Source organism: Condylura cristata, unplaced genomic scaffold (assembly GCF_000260355.1).
Source record: "Condylura cristata isolate star-nosed mole 26May11 unplaced genomic scaffold, ConCri1.0 scaffold00001, whole genome shotgun sequence".
Classification (NCBI taxonomy): domain Eukaryota; kingdom Metazoa; phylum Chordata; class Mammalia; order Eulipotyphla; family Talpidae; genus Condylura; species Condylura cristata.
In genome coordinates, this window is record NW_004567102.1 from 5,927,661 (window position 1) to 5,953,343 (window position 25,683).

At 38.5% G+C, this 25,683-nt stretch overlaps 1 protein-coding gene across 1 annotated transcript; it reads right to left on the reverse strand.

The window, feature by feature from the left end:
• Positions 1 to 1,867: 1,867 nt before the first annotated feature.
• Positions 1,868 to 25,683, reverse strand: GLO1 (glyoxalase I). Its single transcript, XM_004673442.2, has 6 exons — positions 25,520 to 25,683; positions 11,956 to 12,038; positions 9,540 to 9,680; positions 8,615 to 8,682; positions 7,825 to 7,914; positions 1,868 to 5,001 (listed from the first exon to the last, which is right to left on the reverse strand). The coding sequence occupies exons 1-6, from the start codon at positions 25,601 to 25,603 to the stop codon at positions 4,913 to 4,915; spliced, it is 555 nt and encodes a 184-aa protein (XP_004673499.1). The 5' UTR covers positions 25,604 to 25,683; the 3' UTR covers positions 1,868 to 4,912.

The following is a 25,683-nucleotide window of genomic DNA, read 5'->3' on the forward strand; positions in this document are numbered from 1 at the left end:
ACTATTATGAAAGATAATGGAAGCTACAAATTGGATATAATTTAAAACTAAAATCAAATTATTTTCTTGGAAACGGAATTCCCAAATGATCATATTACCAGATAAAAGAATCTGAACATTTAAGCCTCTAGTGTCTCTTAAAGCCTACTGTAAAACCTGTCTGCAGCTTAGATGAAGTCTATGTGAATGCTGTCTCACTGCAACTGTGGCAATCTTACGGATTCCCTTGATTCATTTCCACTTCACTGATGACTGGAGTAAGCTGATTCGCTACTTCTGCATAAAGCTTATATCCTGGCATCGGGAATATAACATGATCACTCTCTGGGACTCCTGGGCACTTCTGCTTCCCTGATGAACTGGGCACTTATTAAGCCAGTTGAGTCCAGTGCCAATACACTCAAGCCACTTAGGCTTGTGATTGTAAATATATACGCTAATGAAATGTTATATAAACCAATGAGTATGTAAAAGGAAAGATAACAATTTTGAAGCACTGTCAAAGGCAAGTAAATTGTTTTGGAACTAGGGGGAAGTATAAAACTATAAATTCTGAACTCAATTCCTCTTTCAAAGCTGTAAGTTTTCATTCCACGCCTAGACAAGTGGTTCTCAACAGGGCAATACTGACCCCCAGGGGTTATTTTAAAAACTTGTGGGGCATTTTCGTGTGGGTTACATTGCTGGAATTTAGTGGACAAAGGACTGGATGGCCCACAGTGGCCTGCATAGCTTTGGAAAGCCCACTTTGGAAAGTATAGGTAAAAAGTCTGGTTTCCCCTCAAGGAGATGGACACCTCCACAGCTTAAATGTGGACTTTATGTAGTGTCTTCTTCCAAACAGCACTATGGAAAAGGGCTGAGTGAAGAATAACTCCACCATGGAGAAACTTAACAAATATTACCTTAGTCAAGTGATCAAAATTAACACCAAAAATGAGAGAGCACGTTGATAGTATGTATCTTTGATAAGGGTACTCTGCCTCTGTGGGTGTCTAACTGCCCAGAACTCCAGTTTCATCATGACAAAAAATTCAGAAAATCCCAACTGAGAAAATAACAAAATATCTGACCCAGTACTCACCAAGCCTCCAAAGTCTAAAAGACCTCTAGAATGTGACATTGTAGAGGAACCTAATGAGACATAACTAAATATGATGTGGCATCCTGGTATTCCTTTACCAGAAAAAGGAAAGTAGGTAAAAACTAAGGAAACATAGATCAAGTGTAAGCTTCTGTTTGTAGACATATCAATGTAGGTTCATTAATGGTGACAAATGTACCACACTAAGATTTCTAAAATAAGGGAGCTCCCTGTACAACCTGTGAAACATTTCTATAAGTCTAAAGCTATTATTTAAAAAGTTAAGTTTAAAGTACAAACCTGAAAATAGCAGGTTAAGTCCTGGATATCTAATGCACAGCAAAGTATCAGCCAGTACTACCATATTATCAACTTCAGAGTTGAAAAGATCTTGACTGTCCCCATCACACAAAAGAAATAATTATGTAAACTGATAGCAGTGTAAGCTAAGCCCATGATATTAGTCTATTATAAAATATAAATATCACAACACACATAATACCTTGGACTTAAACAATGTTGTTTCAATTAATAAATTATAACACCTTATCAGCTGAGGCCAGAAGACTTATTTTACTTATATTTAAGTTCATATAATACACAATTTTAATATTCACTAAGGACAAAACTATTTTATCAACAGAACAATTATTATTTAAGACCTTAGAAAGACTTGATCACCACTTTGGAAAGAAATGAGTTTCCAACAGGGACATTATTCATGGTGAGTAACCAGTAAAACACATCATCAGTATACACTTAAAAGTGTGACATAGTCCTTCATGAATCATGAATTCAGCCTTTATTTTAAAACATCACACAGTGTTAACAGTATTAAGTTTTCCAGGTTAAACACCTGGTTATTTCATTGTTTTCTAGTGTAATATTATCAGTGCTTTTATATATTGAAATGCATACTATTTATTACAAATAGATTTCATTTCCCCATTACATTGCAATAAAGGTTTGAGATTTACCCTTTAGGAAGCTGTATATACAGGTAAATTATATATGAATTTTAAGATGGTGGATGTGATGTCATAATATTGCCGATAATAAAATGGGTGTGCTAAAACATGTATGGTTTGAAAACCACAATCTTAGACCAAGCTCTGTTGACAAAAAATACAACTTTTTTTTTTTTTTTTTTTTTTATCACACTGCACCAGCTAGGAGCCTGCTGCAGTTTTGTTTATCCCCCCACAGAAGTCCTCTCAATTTTGGTCCAGTCTCTACCCTCATGCAGGTATTTGAGTAAACATGCTCCATCTAAGTCAGTCTCATTCCCTCTGCCAGTGACTGAAGACAGGGAAATGACTCAGTTCCGTGCAAAACATGAGGGGAATTCTGCTGAGGGACTTATGGAAAGATCTGACACTAAAACAAATGAGCAACAAAAGATTATCTCCTTTTCCTGGATGGTGTAGGTTTATATATTGATACCTGCAAACAGGTAGGTATTACTGCTCACAGTACTAGCTCAAAGATAAAACTCAGAAAGGCTGAGAAAGATGGAAGGAAACCAGGGTTCTTGGTATCTCTGATCTCCCTATCAATTCATTGCAGAACTTCTGAAGGAACTATAGATCATATTGGGTCTTTTTTTTTTTTTTTATTGCTGGAAGCAAGCAACAGATATAACAGATATTTTGCAAGCAATTATTTTGCTAGGAGTGAGACTGTTAAAGAGTATTTATATACATGGTAGGAAGGCTTGGTTAGAATGCTATGTGAGGAAGCAGGTGGTTTTTAAGTCACCAGCTTCTAACACAAACCACCTGCATAACTAATAGTCCCAGGCTTATCTGTGTAAACACATTCAAGACTGACTTATTCACATTAATAGTAAGCTACAGTAGTGCTGCCCAATCATGAGAGACAAGATTGTGTGTTCTCCTTCACCCTGTTACAAGTAAGTTAATTTGGAAGTGAACAGTTCTAGCACTTGGAGTGGTGATGACATGTTGCGCATGCACGCATGCACACACACACACTGTATACAGGAATGAATTTAAGGGATAACCAAGGAACTTGGCAAATTGTACTTTGCAAATAACGGATTCTTTCTCTGGAAAGGTTTAAATGACATTTTTGCTGTCATGAATCTAATAACCCTCTCATTTGATAATTCTGACAATGTGAACTTGATCTTCATTGGTTCCCATGACTCTCCTTTTGGACATTCGACCTTTTTTTTCTAATCTGTACATTTATTTACCATAGTCCTTTATTCCTTATTTACTTTCTTCTTCCTACCCTTTCCTTCCTTGCTTACCCATAGAAACCATCTGTTCTGCAGGATGTACAGAATTACAACTATTTCCAGTTCAAAATGAGTCTACAAGTGCTTTCAAAGACGTGCAGTACTCCCTGAGGGAACTTTTTTTTTTTAATGAATGAACATATTGGACAGAAGTTTACAAATTAAACACAGCATTATTTAAATTTAACTTTATTTCAGTCTGTAAGTACTGCTGTTTGTTTGAATTGCTCACATAAACCCATTCCACTTAAAAAGGAATGTAAAAGGCATCTAGCATTATAAGCATAATTGGCAAGCCTGTCCAAAGGTATTCACTGCAGTCTGTGGAAAATCTAAAGGTAGTTAAAATCACAAACTGGATGTTCTAATTGTCTAGGCCATAAGAAGTTTTTGAAATCAGTCTGGTTTTTAAAAACCCATCAAATGTCACTCAGAATAGGGAAACGCTGATTTCTATTAATTTAGTTATCACAAGACATAATTTTCCCAGAATGATAACTGGCATCTGGAAGACCTTGGGATGAGCCTCTTCACAGGTAGTAACCACAACACTTGCACAGAAGTAGCCAGGTGTCTTCAAGGCAGTCGGTACTCCAGATTTCCTCCAGTGTTGTTCCCTCACAGTGGTAGCAGGGCCCAAGAGCTCAGATGACTGCTCAAAGTCACTGGAGGTTGTTAAAATGGGAGACCAGCAGAAGAGGTATCGTGTGTGTGTGTGTGTGTGTGTGTGTACACACACTGGGAAGAATGTGGGGTGGGGTACTAATTTTTGAGATACAATCCAAATCCTAAAATTGCTGACAATATCTTGAGTGCTTAAACCTCTTTATATTGCCTTCAGTTCACTAAAGGTTTTTTCTCATGTCTAGCCTGCTTTCTTTCTCATACAAGCATCGTGAAGATTAAATGATATAAAGTATGTGACAGAACAGTCCTGTGTTTGCATATGCAGTAAATATTCCCATTCTCCTCCTATGCCAAAATAAACTGGCTAGTCCTTGAACTCTCAAAGTACTTTGTAAATAAGGAGAATTAGTTCTTCTATCAGCATCCTTGTCAGCGTGATTCTGAACTGCTCCCAAGAGTAGCTTCTCTTTTGTAACATCAACACTGTATACTATTTGAAGTGCACATGAAGTTTTACTTTTGTTCAGTGTTCTTTACTTTCCATTGTGAAAAGTAGTTTCTGAGGAATGGAAACCCCTGAAGGTAACTATAACAAAACATGTTAAGAGTATAATTTTTTAAAAATGATTCAAAGGCAGGCATGTAAAAAGTCCTTTTTAGAAGATAGAAGGCAAATGCAGCCTCTGAAGGGAATTGTTCTAATTACCTAAAAAAGTAAAGTCACACAATTACATTCAAGGACATAAGGCTAAGCAGTACTTTAAAATTAGGATGATTGAATGGGTAGATGAAAAGGGAAACTGGAGAGTATGAACTGGGACAGTGACCCCACCAGTCCTAGATGCTTCTGTTAAATTGGAAGTCTTGAATCACATTGTTTCCTTTTTGATTGCCTACAATGCCTTCCTCAAATCTCAAAAGCAGTATTCTTACAGAACTTAAACAATAGCTATCATTTTGTTAGGATTCAAAATTTCGATCCAGTAGCCATCAGGATCTTGAATAAATGCCAGGCCTTTCATTTTACCTGTAAAATGAAATGATTTTCATTATTTGAAAAGACTATTAAAAAGAAAAAAATTCAAATTTTAATTTGCATTTTAATGAAATACATTATTTTGTTTAAAGTTTTAATTTGCTTTAGGAAATTCTATTGTCAGTGCTGCCCAAATGCACTTTTCCAAAATGACTAACATTTATCTATTACATATATCTAGAAACCAACTCTCCTGAATTAAGTGGTAGGAATGATTGCACCTTCTAAGTACCAGGTATTGCACCTTCATGATATGACTATGCTACCAGATGAGGAGTCAGACTATGTCTCTCATTTTAAAGAGGAAAATGATGCCCTAATGCTCAAGGCAGTGGTCATAGTGTGGCGGAACCACAAGACCAAAAGACCTAGATGCTTGCTTGAGTCTTATAAACCCTCAAAGGACTATTCTATGTAACCCATGCTCTGTTGGTCAAATTCTTTCTCCCTGAAATTCTCAACTGGGATTGAGAGGCTAGGGTGTCTGCTAGTAGAGTTATTGCTTAACTGGAAAAATGTGACCTCAGAAATTCATTTAGAGAACAAGTTGCTTCATTGTTTGACTTGTTGTTTGTCTGGCTCCTTTCCCAAAATCAACCCCAGAGGAACACAGATGGAAAATGGGGAAAAAAAAAAAAAACAAAAAACCCTCTGAGGTGATGGTAGGGGAGAAGAAAGGGAAAGAGGGAGTAGAGTGACTTATTTCAACTAGGTAGGAAGTGGTACTTTTGCCTGGGAAGGGAAGATGGCCCATCACAGCTGTGGGAAGATGGCCCATCACAGCTGTGGCCCATCACAGAAGTTTTGATAGCTTGGTTCTTGCTCTTCTGATGCCTTGGGCATCGGCAACTTCCCCCATAGTGTGAGGCCCAAACTCCTAGTTCCGTTGTTTTTTTTTAAAGATTTATTTATGCATTCAGAACTGGGGTGCAAGTCAGAGGTGCAGAGGCAGTTAGAAGATTCACCAGAGACAGAATGGGGAGCAGAGCAGGCAGATCGACGGAGTACACTACTGAGGGGAGCAGCGGGCAGGTCAGGAGAGGTCTGCTGCGCTATGTGGGTCACCTCATGGGCAGGCGGGAATAAAAATAGTGCGGAAAAGGCTTAAGCTTCTTAGTCCAGTATCCTAACCCATTGCGCCACCAGGGAGGGCCCTAGTTCAGCTCTTCTAAGGAGCATAAATAAGGGCAGTACAGAGTCTCCTGCATTTGAGGAACTGAGAAGATAGGTGAGAGCCAACAGATCTCCCCCATCTTCACTTTCCACACAAATAGGGTTTTGAAAAAAATCTCAGAAGTCTCTCCTACTGATAATACTCCTGTTCCCTGTATAAGAAAGAAGAAAGAGGATCTGTGCTGAAAGGGTTTTCTGAGGAATGTGAAGTGTTTAACTCTTTTTCCCCCATCATCCTGTCACTGGGTTGTTAAAGACTAAGGTCTGGCCTTCCCCAGTTCAGTCTGCCTGATGGGTAGGAATAGCTAACATTTATAATTCACACACAAAAAACCCCAAATCAAAAAAAAAGACCCCAACCTTAAGAGGTAGGAGACCAAAATAGCAAGAATTGGAAGTTCATAGCCAGAAAACAAACAATGGATTATTGGTTCAAACAGAAGAACAAACATTGGACCAACAGACCAAGAATGACTGTTAAAACATTCAGAACTAAGAAATATAACTAATTATAAAACAAGAACAAGAAAATACTAAGGAAACCAAGTAAAAGTTAGGAATAATGAAATAAATGATACAATAGATGAGATATAGCACAACAGATATATTTTGAAAAAAATTACTTGGTATGTGAATTTGAAGAAATCTCTCAGAAAGAAGGCAAGGACAAAAAAAAAATTAACAAATACAAAGCCTTCAGAAAAAGTTGAAGATAACAACCAGATAAACACAAACCAGCAGATTTTCAACAGCAATAGCAGCTTTTTTAAGAGCAAAACCTGACATTCATATATAAAGGCATAGTTCTAAGCAAAGTCTCAAAAGTTTTTGCTTATAAGCGCTTTGAAAAAGTTTGTTTGGGGTATGAATAAAGGAACAGAAAAATCCAAAAGCTACTGAAGGAGATATGTGGAGGAAAGTGATTATATACTTTGAATTATATTTAGTATCTTAAAAAAAAAAAAAAGTAAAAGCCAAAGAAAAAGGAAAAAATAAACCAGTATGCCCCAATCTGGCTTGTAGTAACACAATGGGGTACAAGAGTGCACACACTTTTCTTTCTGGGACATGCAAATTAATATTTGCATTTCAAATCTTTTAATTCAAAAAAAGGGTTAAAATGACTGGCATTTCAAATAAAAGCTGAAATAGTAGATGATGATGGCAAAACACCTCTAAGTAAAATAATTATGATATATATAATATGCAAATGCAGCAAAATCCAGACAGATACTATTTCGAGAGATACACCTAAAACATACGAACAAGTAAATGAATGAAAAAGAAATACCAGGCAGTTAAAACTAGAAAAGATTTAGCATAGTTATAATTATTTTGGATACGACCAATTTGAGGGTGGCTAGATATCCCCGACACTGGTGGCCAAAGAGATAATGTGGTGGGGTCAAAGGGCTTAAGAAGGGGTCTGGGGCATGGCTGGCTCTCCAGAGCCTGAGTCTAGTCCCCCTGTGAAGCTCTCCTACTTGCCTAAGATACCCCAGTTTTCTTCCAATAACTTCCCTTCTTTCCTTAAGCTGGTTTCAAAAGATGTCTTTAAAATTACTTGCAACCAAAAGGGTCACATTGCAACAGGGCCCTCTGTTACAAAATTAGAAAGAGACCTAAAGAAAACAGACTTACCATCATCAGGTTTCTTCACAAATTTGACCCCCAGTTCTTCAAATCTTTTACAAGCACTGTGTACATCAGGAACAGCAATTCCAATGTGACCTTAGATGACAAAGTGGAAAAGGGAAGAAACAGTTACCAAGGAGGTGTCCAGGTGCCACAACAAAGGCACAGAAAGCATTCATTCAAGAAGGATCAAAACCTAAAATACAGTGTCAAAAAGAAAAGAAAAGAAAAGAAATCAAAGCCTCCTAAAGACCAACAATCTATATCTAACTGGCTGGGTATAATAAATTGATTAGTTGCTCTGAATTGCAAATTATTTAAAAGAAGCCCAATACTGCCTCATATATGTTTAATCTGGTAAGAATCAGTCACATTAAAAATAATCATCTACTCATATTGAATAGGTTTATTTTTGACACTGATTATATAGCATCCAATTTAAACCTGTAAACCCATCACTTTAACTTGAAGATTTTAGTCAAGGCAAAAGTTGCATGCTAGCTGAAAATTTATTAAAAGCTATCATCTACTAGATGTCTATTAAGTTTAGTAGTTCATTAAAAAGTCTACTAAAAAAGTAATACTGAGACTGAAAGGTAAAATTATTGTGAGTAAATGTCAGACTAAGACAATGAAATGAACTAAAATTATTTATGGAACATAAAAATACAGATACTCCTCATGTTGATTACACTTAATGTTTTAGATTTATTATAATCAAAAACTGGTACACAACATAAAGTCATACAAATCCATATAGATTACATGCATGTTACATATAAGTAGGCAAACATACCAAATCCTCGAGGGTCTGAATTGCCACTGTGGTAACTCTGGGTCTCATCATCTTCAGTGCCCCAATTACTACAAACAGAGGGAAAACATAATTATGAGTGATCCATAGGGCAGACATTCTGGGCAAAAGTTTCAACTGTTTGTCTTCGAAATCTTACTAATGTATACATGCTACTTATATACTTGGTCTAATCTCTGCCACTGTAAATATTAAGTTTTCAATTATGGCAAGGGCAAATTGACAAAATATATTTTAACTAGACTAAGGACACACTAAAATCAAACATTAGAATAGGAACAATAATGATAACAATAGCAACTATCATTTACTGTGCTAAGTACTCATTTTTCATTAATGCCTCAAAATAGCTCCATGGGCTAGTTAAAGTATCTATTTTTATAAAAGAGACTGCCACCAAGAGATGGTGTAACTCATTCAGGGACATAGAGTTACTGTCAGAACCAAGACCTGTGTTTAGATCTATATAATGCTAAAGTATTTTGAATCAGGGGACATGCTAAATCACATACCAGTTTAGAAACATATGCTTTCTGCCCCTAATAAAGAGTATATGGACATTATATAAAGAATAAAAAAGAAAGGAGATAGACAATTGTTGAAGTTATTAAGACCTTAGCTGTAGTGCCTAAACATTCATTAGCTACAGTTGAGCAAATCTCTTGCCATTATCAGTTATGTTTTCTATCTAAAAGGCCAATGAGCTCTCCTGCCCTACGTAAGCTACAAAAACAATACAAAAATGGGAGATCCATAAAGAAAAATGAAAACTGTTACAAACACAAAGCATAATAGGTAGATATGGTTTAAATTAAGCAGTTATGGGAAAAATCAAATTTAAAACTAGCAACAAACGAACAAACTTAAAAATTATACAATGCATAATAAGATAAAAACTCAAACTCACTGTGTTAGTTCAAGTGTAGCTTTTCTGGAGAATACCCAGGCTAGCTTTTCATCTTTTTCTGTAGGGATGTCATTTTTATCCTCATAAGCCAAGAAATAGAGCGAAAATTTCATTGTTGGGAAATCTAGTTTTTGGAGAAGCCTGTAGTTAAAAAATAAGTCAAATTAAATAACAAGAGGAAAGGCTGATTCATACTAAAATAACACAACAATAACCAAGTTCTACTAAGAGTAAGAGCTATAAGTAATGAAGCTATTTTAATAGGAAAAGCAGTGGGAAATTATTGAGAAAGAAATTTCATTAAAAAATCCACTCATGCATAAACTTCTTTTCAAAGGCAAATGTTTGCAATTCATCAATTCTTCAAATACAGTGAAGATGAAAAGGAATTTTGGCACTTGTATACAAATGGCAAGTTATCTTACAAAGAAAAAAAATATATATATATAGTGCATTACTTTATTATTCTTTCAGATACATGGCATTCAGTTAAATAAAATAAATTTATTGAGTTCTTACTATGCCAAAACTCCTAGGAAAAGAAACAGAGGAAAGGTGTAAAAGAAGGAAGGACATTAATAGTAGAGATGTGAACATCAACAATAAAGAGAGTAACAGTATTAAATACTGCAGAAAGGTCAAGCAGATTAATACTGAGAACAGGTCAGCAGGTCTGCAAGAGTCCTGTGGGGGCACTCTGAGCAGCAAGGGGCCTCATACGCTGGACTGCCCTGGGCTGGGAGAGAATGAGGGGTAAGCAAATAAAAGAGCAAGTGTTGTCTACCTAGAAGATGGTCAGTCCCGGTTAGCAGCACCTGAGGAGAGGAGTTAGCCTAGAACAGAGATGACGTAGGTGCTGCTGTAGACGAGGAGAAATAACCGGTGTAAAAGGAAAGGTTGATATGGAAGAGCAAAAGAATTACTAATCCTGAAGTTTTAAAAAAGATAACTGAAGGTATGGCTTATAAAGTATGCAGAGAGTAAGATTCCTCTGCAGGGAGTAAGGTAGAATTAATATGCATACAATTTTCTTCAGATTGAGGATTAAATGCTCAAAGATGACTCATTCATAATCAGTGAGTGGGAACAGTTGAAACACAGCAAAAGGAAGGGTTCTAGAATTGTGTTCCAAAACTTGTTAATTATCATTGCTAGATATAATACATGCCTCAGTCCACTGGAATCCATGCACTAACTTGTCATAAGAATTATTGGGACAAGTTTATAAAAAGTATCAAACACCTCAAATACTCCAATCATGAAACATTAACTCTAAACCTACTGCAGACTGCACAAGCCTTATAGATCAATCAGCTGGAAGTAGAGTACAGGAATCTGACTTAACGTGTAGTATTTACAGGTGCAGACTTAGAATTACCCACACTGAAACTTTTATATTCTAATGCCATGTTATTGACACACAAAGAACAAATAAATAAAAGAGAAAAACAAGGTTTGCTTTGGGAGTCATCAGACTGAGAATCAAATTCATCTCTGTCATATACACATTAAGGAAATAGGGTCCAGTAACTGAAACATGTGTGGAACATTTAGTTTCTTTATTTTACTGAAAAATGGGGGCAAAAGTTACATCATCAAGTTTAATGGGAAGACTGGATGAGCTAACATGTAAAGTGCCTGGCAAATAGCAAGCTTTCAATACATTCACTTCATTCTGGTTTTTAAAAATGTCATAAACTTATTTACAAAACTACTTTCTCTGGAAAGAACTACAAGAAAATCTTCACAGCAGTTACTTTTGGGGAAAAGGGCTGGGAGAGGAAAACTTGCTTTTCATTTTGTATTTTTCTGAACTCATCAGCTTTCCTAAAGATAGCCACATTACTTGGATTTTTCTACCAAGATCAATGCAGTTTATCAAGGCAATAAATTAAAAATCAATTAATTTTATTCTTTATGTATACACATTATAGAAAATAAACAGAAACATTTGTATTATTTAGAGAAACAAATCAAGAAAAATAAATGTTTTAAGGATTACAAGATCAAATATACCTGCTTAGTATCATATAAAAGTGGGACAGACGGCCACTCATTATTAGGTAAACTCTCTCAGTCTCTAAAAAGTATCTTTATAGAGTTCCTGAAGTAAACAAGAGGCTAAGAGTGGCCACAATATCAAAGGGTCTGGACATGTTAAGAATTTAAGTGGCAACTCTCACAAGGAAGCTACAGAAGATGTGGGAACTGGCAGCCTGTGGCCAGATGAGCTTGGTTGGTAGAAGGGTTGCTGGACAGAAGCCCCAGTCAGTGATACATCATGCCAGACTCCTGGCCAAAAGAACTTTTCTGACTTCCAAAGCAAACTTTAATCTATTTTTTGTGAGCCTGAAAGTTTCCCCTGTACATGCCAAGCTATATATGTGAGCATTACAGGTGTCAATAATCTACTTACGTCATTCCAAGAATTTTAGTATAAAATTCCAATGACTTCTTAGGATCCTTGATTCTCAGCATGGTCTGTTGCAACAGAAAATCCTATGGAGAAACAGTATATATTAAACACCTTTAACTTTTACCATCTGTTAGCAACATTGTGCTTTGTATAACAAGACTGTAAAATAGAATTCAAATATAAATTACCTATATAGACAATACTATTCTTGCAATGTAAAAGGGAAATGAAACCAATTCATAATAAACGCCCTGCATTCCAGTATGGAAACACGTTACTACTACACAAGAAACAGTGAGGCAGCTAGGTGCTAGCTCTAAAGACTGGAAGAAGGAAAACTTTAGAATACTGGGTTCCTCTCACTTCACCTCCCTACAATCTGTTCTCAAAATTTAAAAGTTAACTTAGATCACATTACCCTCCTACCCCAAAATGAAGACAAGATGACTGTCCTTATGACAGCCAACTATGATTGGCCCAGGACCACTCCAGACCTCTCACTCTGTCCACCGGTCTTCCTGGTCTTCAGTGCTCAGTGAACTAGTATGGTACACCCAGACTCGCCCATCTGTTGGAATGCTCGTTCCTCAGAGCCACTTGCAATTTTTTGAAATACTTGCTCAAATGTCATCCCCTCTCTGAGGCCTTACCTAACCATTTTATTTAAAATTGTCATTCTTTAATCCTCTTACTTTCATTCATTTTTTCCATTTTTTTGGTCCCTTTTAGCACGCTATTTATGATAGTTATCTTTTATTGTTCTTCTCTCTTCACTAGAATACATCAACTCTATTAATGATAGGGGTGTTTGGTTTTCTGATATGTCCTAGAACAGCAATTGGCATAGAGCAGGTAGCCAATAAATATTTATTTACTTCGTGAGTAGATGATTTTTCACTTTCTGATAATCAAGCTGCACCCATCATGACTGGTCTCTTCAGTTAAAAAAACAAACAAACAAAAAAAAACATGAAATCTAAATCTAAAAGTCACCTCTCAAAATCTGTTCTGTAATGACCCAGCTGACACTGTACAAATGTGACATATTGGTCACATCCTATTTTGTCTCTTCAACAGCTTTCTAGTCTCAACATAAGCATTGCCAGATGACAGATGACTTTAGACACAGGGTTATTTTTCTGTAGATGCTGTGTCAAGTTCTGTAACAGAAGTTCAATATCTCTGCCTTTCCAGGCCTTACCCCTGCCCTAAGTGAGCTCTATCCTATAATCTTTCTAGAAAGCTGGGTCTCAAGAGGTTTTGAAGATTTCAAACTCTCTGACCAAGATATTCCCCCTTTTAAAAATCTAGCTAAGGAGAGAATTAGAAACTCTGAAGATTTATGGCTGAAGACATTTATCACAATACTTCTATAATAATTACAGTGACAGACACTTATTGTTATGGGAAACTGTTTTGCTAGGCTGGAAAGGGCCAAACAGCATTTAGGACTAGTGGGTAGAGCTTTACTGTTATACCAGTGGGCACCAGACAGGAGTCACTTCTCTCTCCTTCTAAGGTCTGGGCCCTGATAAAAGTTTCCCTTTATTCTAGTTATTTTAACATAGGTTACACGGGTAGGTTACATTTTATCCTTCAGACTAAGAAGAGCAAAGGGGAGTTATAAAATGGGGTGGCGGGGGTAAGGGACCTACAGATGATGCCCACTCTGCTGTACCTCCTCCTCTTGGAATGCAGCCTTGTTAGTGTAAAGACCAGCTACAAATCCATCAGACTAAGGAGAATTTGCAGTGATAAGAGAAAGCAAACTTGCCTATAGCACCTGGGTTGGAAAATTTATCTAATGGGACTTTTGCTGCATCAGTAGTTTCACTGTTTCCCCTTCACTATCGGCTACAAGGAAACTCTGGACATTTTCCACTTTATTACAAGTGATTTACAGAAATTAACACTCTCATCTTCACAACAACCCTGTAAGATACATATTATCATCATTCTACATATTTTTATCATTCCCACTTTACTGCAAAGAGAGTAAATGGCAGAGAAAAAATTCTAGCCCCAGCATTTTGGTTCTAAAGGCCTCACTTTCTACCACCGTGGCTAATGTCCTTCTAACAATGAAGGAAAATGAAGATAAACTGGGACCCAGGCACAGTTATCAAAAAACCAGTGCAGAGGTACAAGCGAGGCTATTTCTAGTGCATGTCCTATGTGCCCAACAGTACAATCCTGACACTTAAGTCAGAGCAGGGATGTAAACCACTAGTTCAAGGTCACTCTGAGCATCTCTAAATGGATTTTTTTTGTATAAGATGTGAGACTTAGTTAAAACTTCATTCTTTACCCATGGTTGTCCAGTCACACCAGCACTATTTGTTGTAAAGGCTACCTTTGTAAAGGCTTTTACATCTTTGTCAAAAATCTGCTGGGCATCTTAACATGAATCTGTGTCTGGGGTCTCTATTCTATTCCAGTGTCCGGTATCTAGCTCCAATATCACAAACTATGACTGCGGCAGTTATATAGAGTTGAAGTCAGATAGATTGACTTCTATTTTTATTCTTTCCAAAATTTAGTTCTTGTTTCTTTGCCTTCCATATAGACTTGAGGATAATTTTGTCTCTATCTCTTTTGTATTACTGTCAGTTTACATTGTAGAGGAGTGTGAAGGCCGGAAGGACAGTAAAACTGTTGCTAAAACTGTTGCCCAAAGATAAGTTTGATCCTCCCTGGAGTAAATGTTCCAAGACCTTACTGTTATCTGCACCAGGTATCTGGCAAGCAGGGACTCGTGACAGCCCAGCCCCTCCCACAATGCCTTTATAAACCCATGACTTTCAGAAGTCGGGGTCCTTCCCACTCAAGGAGTATCCACTGCGTCAGATCATTCTGGGTTGAACCCTAACTCGAGCTAGCTAATAAAGGTTCACTTTGCTTTTACATTAGACTTGGGTCTCGGTCATTACTGGACAGGCACTTTCATACTTTAACATCTCTATATAACTTTGAGGTTATATTGTGACTCTTCCATAAGTATATCTGCCTCACTCTCTACCAAATTTCCCATGTGTATATCTTAAAAAAGGTTTGGTAGGGATTGTGTTGAACTCATTACCAATTTGTGGAAAAGTGACATCTTCACTATGCTTAGTCTCCAATTATGAACACAATCTCTATTTATTTAGATCTTCTTTCAGTTCCTTATCAGTACTGTGCAATATTCGGTATATGAGGCCTTAGATTTATAACTTAGTATTTAATTTTGTTGAGCAACTGTAAGCGGAATTTTACTTTCAAACTTGGTGCTAATGTACACGTTGCTAGTTGTAAAGAAAATGAGTTAAATTCAGGCTATTTTCTTTTGCCTTCCAAACAACAGACACATCATGGGCCTCACATTTACAACAATGAATCAGTTGTGGTCTTCAATTATAAAGTGAGCTAAGAGACTCTACTGCAATTTCCCCCTTTCAATGTCTGATTTTTGAGTCTCTCTCTGCCTGTGCATACAGTCCTGGGTTAGCATCAAAGGCCTGCAAAATCCACCAAAGACTACAAAGTACTCTTTTTATCTGCCAGGACTGACAATGAACCTACCCTACCTGGGATGGTTACACAACCCTAGTTTACAAAAATACAAAGCTGTATGTTTACCTTGTATCCTGCAAACCTACTGAATTCACTTATTTGTTCTGGAAGAGTTATTTGTAGATTACTTAGTTAAATCCTCAAAATTAAGTCCCCCCCCAAAGCATCACCATTGAGTATATTAGCTGCAAGTTTTTTACAGATGTTTTTTTACTAAATTGTAGATTCTTCGTTCTTGCTTTCACAAATATATGTATATTTTTAATCATGATGTTCAATTTTTTCAAGTATTTTTTCTGAATCAATTGGTGAGATCGTATCATTTTCTTCTTTAGCCTCTTAATATAGACTACAATGACTTTTGAACACTGAACCAGCCAGTGTAACTAGACCGTTTGCTTTTGTGGCACAATCCTTTTTATATATTGCTGAACTTGACTTAATATTTTGCGTCAAGGATTTTTGTATTTATATGTATCATATATATATATATGTTTTTAAATCTATATTCATAATGAACTGTTTGTAGTCTTTTTTTTTTCAAATATTTTTTGGTAGCCCTTATCTGGTTTTGGTATTAGGATATGCTGGCTTTATATAGTAAGTTGGTAAGTCTTCTCTTCAGTTTCTCTGGAATTGTATGGAATTCCTGAAGGGATTGTGTATAATTTTCTGTAATGATTTATTTATTGTTTATGCATATAAGAACTGGGGTGTAGGCCAGAAGTATGTGTTGTGGGGGGGGAGGTAGGTGTGTGAGAGGGGCAAAGAGAGGAGAACAGGTGGATCTACTTAAATGCACTGCTTTGGCAAAGAATGGGTTAAGACAGGGGAGGTCTGCTGCTGCACCATGTGGGTTAGTTCCCTTCTGGATAGAACTCAAGCTGTTAAGGGGAAGGATGTCCTAAAGGAACTCTGCAGAGCCTTATGGACTCCATCCCCTACTCCAGCTTTCTGGACCCTACCACCTACTTCAGTGATTGGAAACAACTCCCAGCAGTAGCAGGGAGAGAACTGTGAGGACCCAAGGGCGGAGCTAGCAGGAATTCTGGGACATTTGGGAGATAAATAGGGCGCGATTGCACCTTGCACTCTCTTGCTCGGGAAATGGCTCTCTGGACCGCATGACTCGTTGTGTTCAGTCAGCCTAGTCCTAAGGTATCCCAGTTTCTTTGTGTCCCCTTCTCTTTCCCTGGGTTGTTTCCTTTTCTTTTCCCCTTTTGTAAATAAATCCATTATTGACCCTTTTGTGTGTACCTGCAATATAACTGAACTGTAAGTGCACGGGTGAGGCCCCACAGACAGGCGGCACTGGGCTACCCTGTAACAAAGCCACAGTGGTGATAGCTTGATAGTGCTTTAACCCCTGCGCCAGCAGGGAGACCCAGAAGTATTTAATGTTTGGGAGAATTCTCCAGTGAAATCAATTGGGCCTAAAGATACTCTTTTTTTTTTTTTTTTAACATTACTATAAATTTGATTTTCTCATGTTATAGGACTACTCAAATTATTCCATATTGGATAGGTTATGATAGTTTGTGTTTTTCAAGAAGGAATTGGTCACTTCATTTTAGTTGACTATTTCTTGTTTTTAGTATTGTCTTATCTTCTTGCGCAGTCTACACTGGTGTTCCTGATTTTTCTTGCGCAGTCTACACTGGTGTTCCTGATTTTGTTCCCAGTGTTGGTAATTTGTGTCTTTCTTTTTTGGTCTGCCTTGCTACAACTTTGTCTAGTTTACTGGCTTTTTTTTTTTTTTTTTTTTAAGGAGACAACTTTGATTCACTGATTTCCCCTATTTTCTTTTATCAATTTCATTGATTTCTTTTAATATTTTCTTCCTTCTGTAACTGGTATCTGAAGTCAAAGACTGTTATAGGTGGTGCCCCCTGGGGTGGGAGTGCTGGTGAGGAAAAAGCAGGGGAAAAGCAAAGTTTTAGTGTGGGGATAAGAAATATAGGGAACTACAGAAGTAGCCCGTAGGATTTGGTGTTTGGGATTCAGTGTTTGAGCACAAAGCATTTGGGACTTCAGCCTTTTGAGATCTTCAGCAATTTCTCCCTCCACCAGGCCAATCTCCAGGAGGTTACTACTGGCCTCTGAAGAACGTGGAGAGTACTCTAGCAACCACCCTCACAGAGGAAAACTTTGGAAGATTTATTAGTAGCTGGGCAGCTGAAACTGTTCTCATTTTTACTATTGCTACAGCCTGGCAGGGAGGATGAAGACCCAGAGCTGTTTGTTGGGTCTTTCAACAGCTACAGCTGCTATTTTGTGTGTTGCGTGTCTGGTGCTATGTTGGGGCATTTTGGTAGCTCCAGGGAGCATCACCTGTTGTGTCTTCTGTTGTGTTCTCAACAGAACCCCAGCCTGTAGTCTGGCTGCCATGTGCTCCAGGTCCTTAGTGGAGGTAAGATGCCATCTTGGGAATGTTTGTATTTAGGATTTAAAAACAGTGGACACTGCTTTGGGTGAAGTAAGCCATTTTTGGTCTCAGTAACTGTTAAAAAAATCCCATTACTTTTCTGAACCTGAGTAGTCTTGCAATTGCACACAAGGGTGAAGAATTCAGAGGGTGAACTATTTGGGCACATTCCTTGGCCAGTTTGAGTACCCCTTGCTACCCTGTATCATCCGCTTCTTTGTGTTTGCCCTTCCTTTTCTAGGTTCTTGAGGAGGGACTAAAATTATTGATGAGACTTCTTCTTTCCTAATATATGCAGGTAGTGCTGTATTTTTCCTTCTTAGCGCTGTCTTTTACCTGAGGAATTTTTTTTTCATTTTTATCTAGTTCAATGTATTTTTTATATTTCCCTTTAGAATCTGTCTTGATCTATGCATCAGTTAGAAATATGTTAGCTTTCAAGTGATTACTAGTTTGATTTTGTTGTGGCTGGAGAATACACTGTGTTATTCTAAATATGCTTAAGTTGATGCTGGGTCTGTGAAATGGTCATTCTTGTTATATGTTCTGTAAGCATCTGAAAAATATATTCTTTAAATGTTAATTAGATCTTGTTTGTTGATGGTGTTGTTGAATTTGTTTATATCCTTACTAATTTTCTGTCTAGTTCTATCAGTTTCCAAGGGAGGAGCACCACTGAATTATAATTATGTATTTGTCTACTTCTCCTTTCAATTATACCAGTTTTTATGTCACATATTTTTGCAGTTCTATTTTTTGTGACAACACATTTAAGATTGCTATATCTTCTTGGTCAACTGATCCTTTTATCATTATTAAGGTACTTATCTATAATTTTCTTGTGCAAGAGACTATTTGCAACCTATATAGCCACCTCTTGTTTACATCTGATTAATGTATGCATAACATTTTCTATCCTTTTATTTAATTTGCCTCAATTGAATTTGAAGTTTCATTTTCATAGCATATCACTGGGAGTTTTAATTTTATTTTTATTGACATAGGTAGGATTGTGGCACCAGCGTTTTCTGTGCTGTCCAGTTGTAACACAGCAGTTATTGCCTAAAAGAACCCCATCCTCTCAGAAAGTCCTGATCCTATGGCTAGAGAGAGGACTTCCTTTTGTTTTTTTGTTTTTGTTTTTGTTTTTAATTTGGATCTGCACCCATTGGCATTTCCAGGTCACTATCTCCAAGTGTGGGCTATATGAGGCAAAAAACCAAGCCTACGAAAGACCACTTCTAGGGTCCCAGAGTGCTTAGCTAGTTTTGTGCTTTCTCTCACCTTTTAGAGACTTCCTACATTTTTAAATATATAAATAATATATAGAGTGTTTAGCCTTTTTAAATTTCTCCAATGTAAAGTGTGTGGTTTGGTCTTAACAGCAAGACCAACTCCATTTGAAACTCATCAACTCTCTTCCCCAGTGTATTTTCAAAGGTGTCAGATCATCTCCCATCCAAAGCAGAAAGTCTTCTTAAAACTCAACAAAATCACAGGATAACCACTAGCCAAAAAGTTATCAGTCAAGAGGTGGCGCAGCGGGTTAAAGCACTGCACTGAGAAGCTTAAGCCGCTTTCGCATGAGTTCGATCCCGATCCCCACCTGCCCCAGAGGTGACCACATGGCGTGGCAGACCTCTCCTGACCGCCCACTGCTCCCCTCAGCAGTGTACTTCATTGATCTGCCTGTTCTGCTCCCGACTCTGTCCCTGGTGAATCCTCTCACCCTCCGTATCTCTGGCCTGTACCCCAGTTCTGTATGAATAAATAAATAAATCTTTAAAAAAAAAGTTATCTGTCAAGAAAACACAGTTTGCCAGCAAAGCAGTGTTGGATGTTCTTATTCAGCGTGAGCCTATAAAGGGCAGCTCTGGGGAAAGAAGAAGATCCACATTGGGGAAGAATGAGACACACCCTGGTGTAGAAGCCTATGTCCCAGGGAGCTGATACGAGTCACTGCATTCAAGGAAGGCTAAAGCTGTAGCTTCCTATCAGATACTTCTAATTCTCCCTCTCCAGATGCAATTTACCAATTGAGTTATTTGACCATAAACAACAAACACCATCTTAAATTATTTCCTGGGAAACACCTAGAGTTAATCAAAGGTCAGACTCTCAAAGACAAAGCAGCTTGGGCCCTCCCTCGTGGTGCAGTGGGTTAGGGTGCAGCACTGCAAGCTGGCCTCAGCTGCTTCAGTGAGAGTTCAATGTCCACCCTGGAGGTGACCACATGGCACGGCAGACCTCTCCTGACCCGCCCGCTGCTCCCCTCAGCAGTTTACTTTGTCAAGCTGCTTGTTCTGCTCCCCACTCTCTGGTGAAGCCTCTCACCATGCCTGTACCTCTGGCTTGTAACCCCAGCTCTGTATGAATAAATAAATCTTTAAAAAAAAAAAAACAAAGACAAAGGGGCTTAACTCTTATTCCTGGATTTCTTATCTCCTATAAAACTAAACTTGAAAAAGGTTTGTTTGTTTTTTTCCTGACTTTTTAAAATCACAATTGCCTTTAGTGAAAGACTGTTTTGGAAATACAAGCCTATTTGAAGGGAATAGAACTTTACTCTACCACTGCTGGAACCCAGATTGATATACAATGTGGGTTAATAAATGTTTTTCCTATCTCCTTCTACTTTAGTGTTACTTCTTCTGACTCACTCTATGTCATGTGACAAGCTGTTCCAGAAAATAATCCAGCTACTCCCTTTATATTATTCAGTCTTGTACTCTAAAACTGACTTTATGTAATTTTCCCCCTTCTACTCTATAAGTAAACAGTAGATAACACACTTTAAATATATCTACTCTGTAGATAAGGGTTACAGAGTTATGGAGGAAATTTAAAAAGTTACCAGTGATATCAGTAAACTTTTCCTAAAGCTCAGTTTCCACATCTTTAGAGTGGGGATAATTAGAGTTTAGTATGAAAGAAATCTTCAGAGGCTGTATGGTGCAAATGCAGTCTACCACTGTTACCTTGAGTAAATCATTATTTTTGTTGAACCTAAGCTCCATATCATTAGAATGGGGATAACTGAAGTTCTCAGTTTCAAGGGATGAACTGGAAAGTAAATAAGACAATACAGGAAAGTGTTTAGCATAGTGGCCCAGGGGAAGTTATTTATTATTGTTTTTGCTGTTATTATAAAATAGACCCCAGAGCTTCACTATAACTAGAGCGTTTGATGCCCAAATCTGCATTCCCCAGCCCATACCACTGACCTCATGTCTGGACTTTTGTCTTCATCAGTCTATTCCTCATTTCCAACTGGGTCAAAATATCAAATTCACTGCAGCCCAAATCAGCGCTCCTTTCTATAACTCTAGCATCCCTCATGAACTAAGTTAGACAGCTGAAGTCTTCCTAGATTCCGCCCTGTGTACTTCCTTCATAGTCCAATCACATGTTCTATTAACCTGACTGCTTCAATCCCTCTATAATCTTTCCCTTTCCCTTTAGAAAAATCCATAGGTAGTCACTACTTGCTGTCTGGGTAACTGGCATAGCCTACTTCATGCAGGCTTAGCCAAGTGCTATTGGAATGATCTGATAATACCACCAGAATGACAGTTCCACAGTGAAAGCCCAGGCGTGTCATTTCTGGGTTCAAAAAAAGTCAATCTTTCAGTGAGACCTCGCAGCACTTAGGAAAAAGTCCCCAAAGAAAGCACACACAGCAGCTGCATATTTCTTTAACTTCTTCAGCTTTTGACACTACTTCCCTAAATTGGGCCTCTCCAATGTTTCTGATTTCATATAACTATCAGGTGGAATAAAAAGAACATGCCCCCTCCAGCAGATGAATATTTTTTAAAATTACATACATGTAGGAATACACTAATAAAATATTATAAAATACATTTACCAAATAGAACTCTTTAGAGAAAACAAATGAGCATTATGCAAGTGTTCCTGTTCCTGCACCAGCCCAGTGACTGCACTAGGTACCATCCTCTCAACTCCCACTACCTGTAAATTCAGTCTGTGAATTTGTACACAGAAACTCTGCTCCACCACTGTTGAGTAAGTCATTACTTTTCCTAAATCTCAGCTCCACATCTTTAGAATGGGGATAATTAGAGCTCTGAGCTCCAGAGGTTAAATTAAAAAGAAGTACAATGTATGCACAGTTCTCTGTTCTCACTGTGGTTTTACATTTAAAAAGTGTTCTGTCTACAGCAGTCAGTCTTCTGTCTGGCCTCTGCCCTTCCTTCTTATGGATTCCATTCTTTCTGCCTACTATCTACTACACCCAATTCTACCTGGTTACCTCCTTTGTATTTGGGAAAACTGAGCTTATGTGTAACAACTTTGAAAGTTCCCCTGACCCCATAACCTACCACTGCAATAGGATGGGACTTATATCAAATACTGGTAGACACATTTAAAGGAATGAATTTTAGGGCCCTCCCTGGTGGTGCAGCAGGTTAAAGCACAGCACTAAGAAGCTAAAAACCCAATGCAGCATGATTTCGATCCCCACCCAGGAGGTGATCCACATGGCGCAGCAGATGTCTCCTGACCTGCCCGCTGCTCCCCTCAGCAGGGTACTTCAGTCAATCTACCTGTTCTGCTCCCCAGTCTGTCTCTGGTGAATCCTCTCACCGCCCCTGCACCTCTGGCCTGTACCCCAATTCTGTATACATAATAAATAAATCTTAAAAAAAAAAAAACAAACACAGAATGAATTTCAGGACATACCTCTTGGGAAAAGAAGTGTTTGGTTTTATGAAGAAAGTTAACCAACTAAGACTGCCCATGATAAGGGGCAGCTCAACATTCTTTGGCTTGCTTTTAGGTCAGATGCAAATGATCAACAAGCAGGTTGTTTTTCTACCACTGCTGCTCTCTGCTTTCCAAACCAGGCGCTATAATTTATCTCACCTTCTAGAAATGTTTTTGAGGTGTCATTATTACCTCTAGGCTTGGTTCCTGCCATTCAATTCTATAGACTACTCTTCGAAATCCTGAATTCAAAATCTTACCACTACCTATATAAAACCCATCTTCCTGATGTGAATCAGCTCTCTCCATGATCTGGCTCCAATCAACCATTCTAGCCTCCTCCAACATAGTTATACTGCTTAGATCACCTTAACTTTAAACAAAATTACGTAACTCACCTCTCCAGAATATGCCCACAGTGCAATTTTTACCAATTCTCATTTTTCCTCAGAAGTATCTTCCACCTAAAGTATCCTCCCATGTAATTCTGTCTCCCAAATGGGGTTGGAATCTATCCATCTTTTAGGGTAGTGGTCCACTCCCATTCCCACTCACTATCTGATCCCTGATCTCCATATCTGAAATGCAACCTTGAATTGTATCATTTTCTAGCTTAGAGAAGAACATCCACACATTTTATTTTCATAGCAGCTCTCTTCGTGTTGCTTTTACAAACTCTACCCTAAAATCCCACTAAGATCACTACAGCCAGTAACAGAATTGGAGATTCAAATACAGGTTTTCAGACTCCAAATACCTTGTATACACCATTCCACAAGGGCTAGCTTCAAAAATCTCTTACCTCCAGAGCTCCCAAGGTGTTTTATAATTTCAATAGCACATTGATCTCTTTCATTTTACTTTAGAGTTGCTGTGTGAAAGGACTTCATGTTGTTCATCCCAGTGTTCCACAGATATACCATGTCCTTTACATAATACAGATGATAGCAATCAAGCTGAATTTAATTCATTCAGGAGTTTAACTTTCCCTCATGTTCAAAATTTCAGCTGAAGTTACTCCTCCAGAGGCAGAATATGGTGGAGGTAGGAGTGTGAGCTCCTCCCTGGGCAAATTACTCAACAGTGCTGTGCCAGTCTTCTTATTTGTAAAAAGGATAATAATTATGTCTTTGTCATAGCATTAAATTAAGAAATATAATTAGAACCACTACCCAGGGCCTCATACACACATTCAATACCAGCTGTTTTTATATATTCTATTTTATGTCCTCCACATGGTACTTCATAGGCCAAAAATTACTGATGTAAAAAATAAATTACTCCAAATAACCAAGAGAAATTTAGATTATGTGAACTGTAAATTAAGAATGCAAGGAAGGATATATACTAAATATTATAGAAATTGCCCTGAATATTTTTTTAAAATAGTCCAGCATGGGCCCTCCCGGGTGGCGCAGCGAATTCAAGTGCAGCACTAAGAAGCTAAACCCACTTCGCAAGAGTTCAATGCCCACCTGCCCTGGAGCTGACCCACATGGTGCGGCAGACCTCTCCCGACCCACCTGCTGCTCCCCACCTCAGCAGTGTACTTAGGCGATCTGCCTGTTCTGCTCCCCACTCTGCCCTTGCACCTCTGGCCTGTACTCCAGTTCTGTATGCACAAATAAATAAATCTTAAAAAACAAAAATAGTCTAGCACGTTAAATTGCCAGTAACCTGGTACATTAATTTATATAGATGAGCTCAATTTATAGTCTGTGAATTAACTATCATTATTAGAAGATATACAAATGAGATGCATGTAAGAGAAAAAAATATATTTATTTACCCTTAATTTTGTAGTGAGTAACATTTTCCTAAGCTACCTATCAGATACTAGTAAAAGGCTTTAGCAATTTGAGGTGTCTAACTCTTCACCCTGAAGGCAAAGGGCAACTGAGGTGCCGTCATCAAACTTGTAGAAGTCTTAGAAATGCACAAATTCAAGCAAGGAATTTGGGAATGCCCCAGGTCTAATGAATAAAAATAAAAAATAAAATAAAGTAATAAAAATAAAGTAAAAAATAGAGATCTCTGACACAGAGAACACTGGATCCCCGCCCCCAAACCCACACCCTCTGCCCAGTCTCATCTTGACAAGCAGGGAGGCACCACACCTGCGTGAGTTACTCTGACGCTTGGTACAGACACGCCAAGCACCATGGAGGGATAAAAGCCTTCAAGTACAACAGGTCATTCCTTACTAGGTCTCTGCAGTGAGAGGGTCGGTGAGGGCACTTCTCAGATTCCTTTTGGAACTAAAGTCCTTGATTTTGTCATATCTCCTGGAGTCTGGGGTAAGGTGTCAGGTGTGAGGCACATGCCTAGAAGTGCCAAAGACTTTGCTTAACCATAAAAGTTAAGCAGAAAGCGATACTCTAGGTGTGGTTGAACTCCGGGAGAACAAATTAGTTTGGTGAAATTAAGCCTAGAGCCAGGGAAGTAACCAAAGAAAAAAGATAGTGCTGGGAGGAACCGGCACTGACAGGGACATTTGAACTTGGATTTGAAGGTCTGAAATTGCTTCTCATCGGCCAAGGAGCACGAACACCCACAGAAAGGGAGCTGATCCTGGGTTAGCCGAGGCTTCCAGATACTGTTCTCAAATAAGTTAATGCAAGTAGAGCAGCTGTTTTTGCAACAACCAGAAGTGGGTCCTCCACTGGGCACCACTAGTTCTCAGCCAGCACACTAAGGCCCGCACCAGGCAGGGGGTGCTGCAGCAGCGGCCAACTGGCCAACTATGATTCGAGTCCAGCGAGAGGCCCGCCTCGCTGAGCCCGGGTAATCCGCTCCCTCCCGGGTCCCGAGCTGCGCCACGCAGGGCCCAACTCCGGAAGAAGTAGGTTCTTTGCCCACCTTGGTGCTAGGGTCCGGGTCGGAGCAGCAGCCGAGAGCCGCCTCGTCGGTGAGGCCGCCTGCTGCGGGCTGAGGTTCCGCCATGGTAGCACTGCAGTATCACGCCCGGCCGGCCCCGGAACGCCGCAGTCACTCTCGCCCGGTCCAGGCCGGTGCTGCCTCTA

Excerpts from the sequence above, each read along its gene's own strand:
- GLO1 (XM_004673442.2), bottom strand. The coding sequence starts at position 25,603 with ATGGCGGAACCTCAGCCCGCAGCAGGCGGCCTCACCGACGAGGCGGCT. Across the intron at positions 12,039-25,519 it reads ACCCGGACCCTAGCACCAAG|GATTTTCTGTTGCAACAGAC; the intron begins GTGGGCAAAGAA and ends GTTTCTCCATAG. Across the intron at positions 5,002-7,824 it reads TGTGAAGAAACCTGATGATG|GTAAAATGAAAGGCCTGGCA; the intron begins GTAAGTCTGTTT and ends TTCATTTTACAG.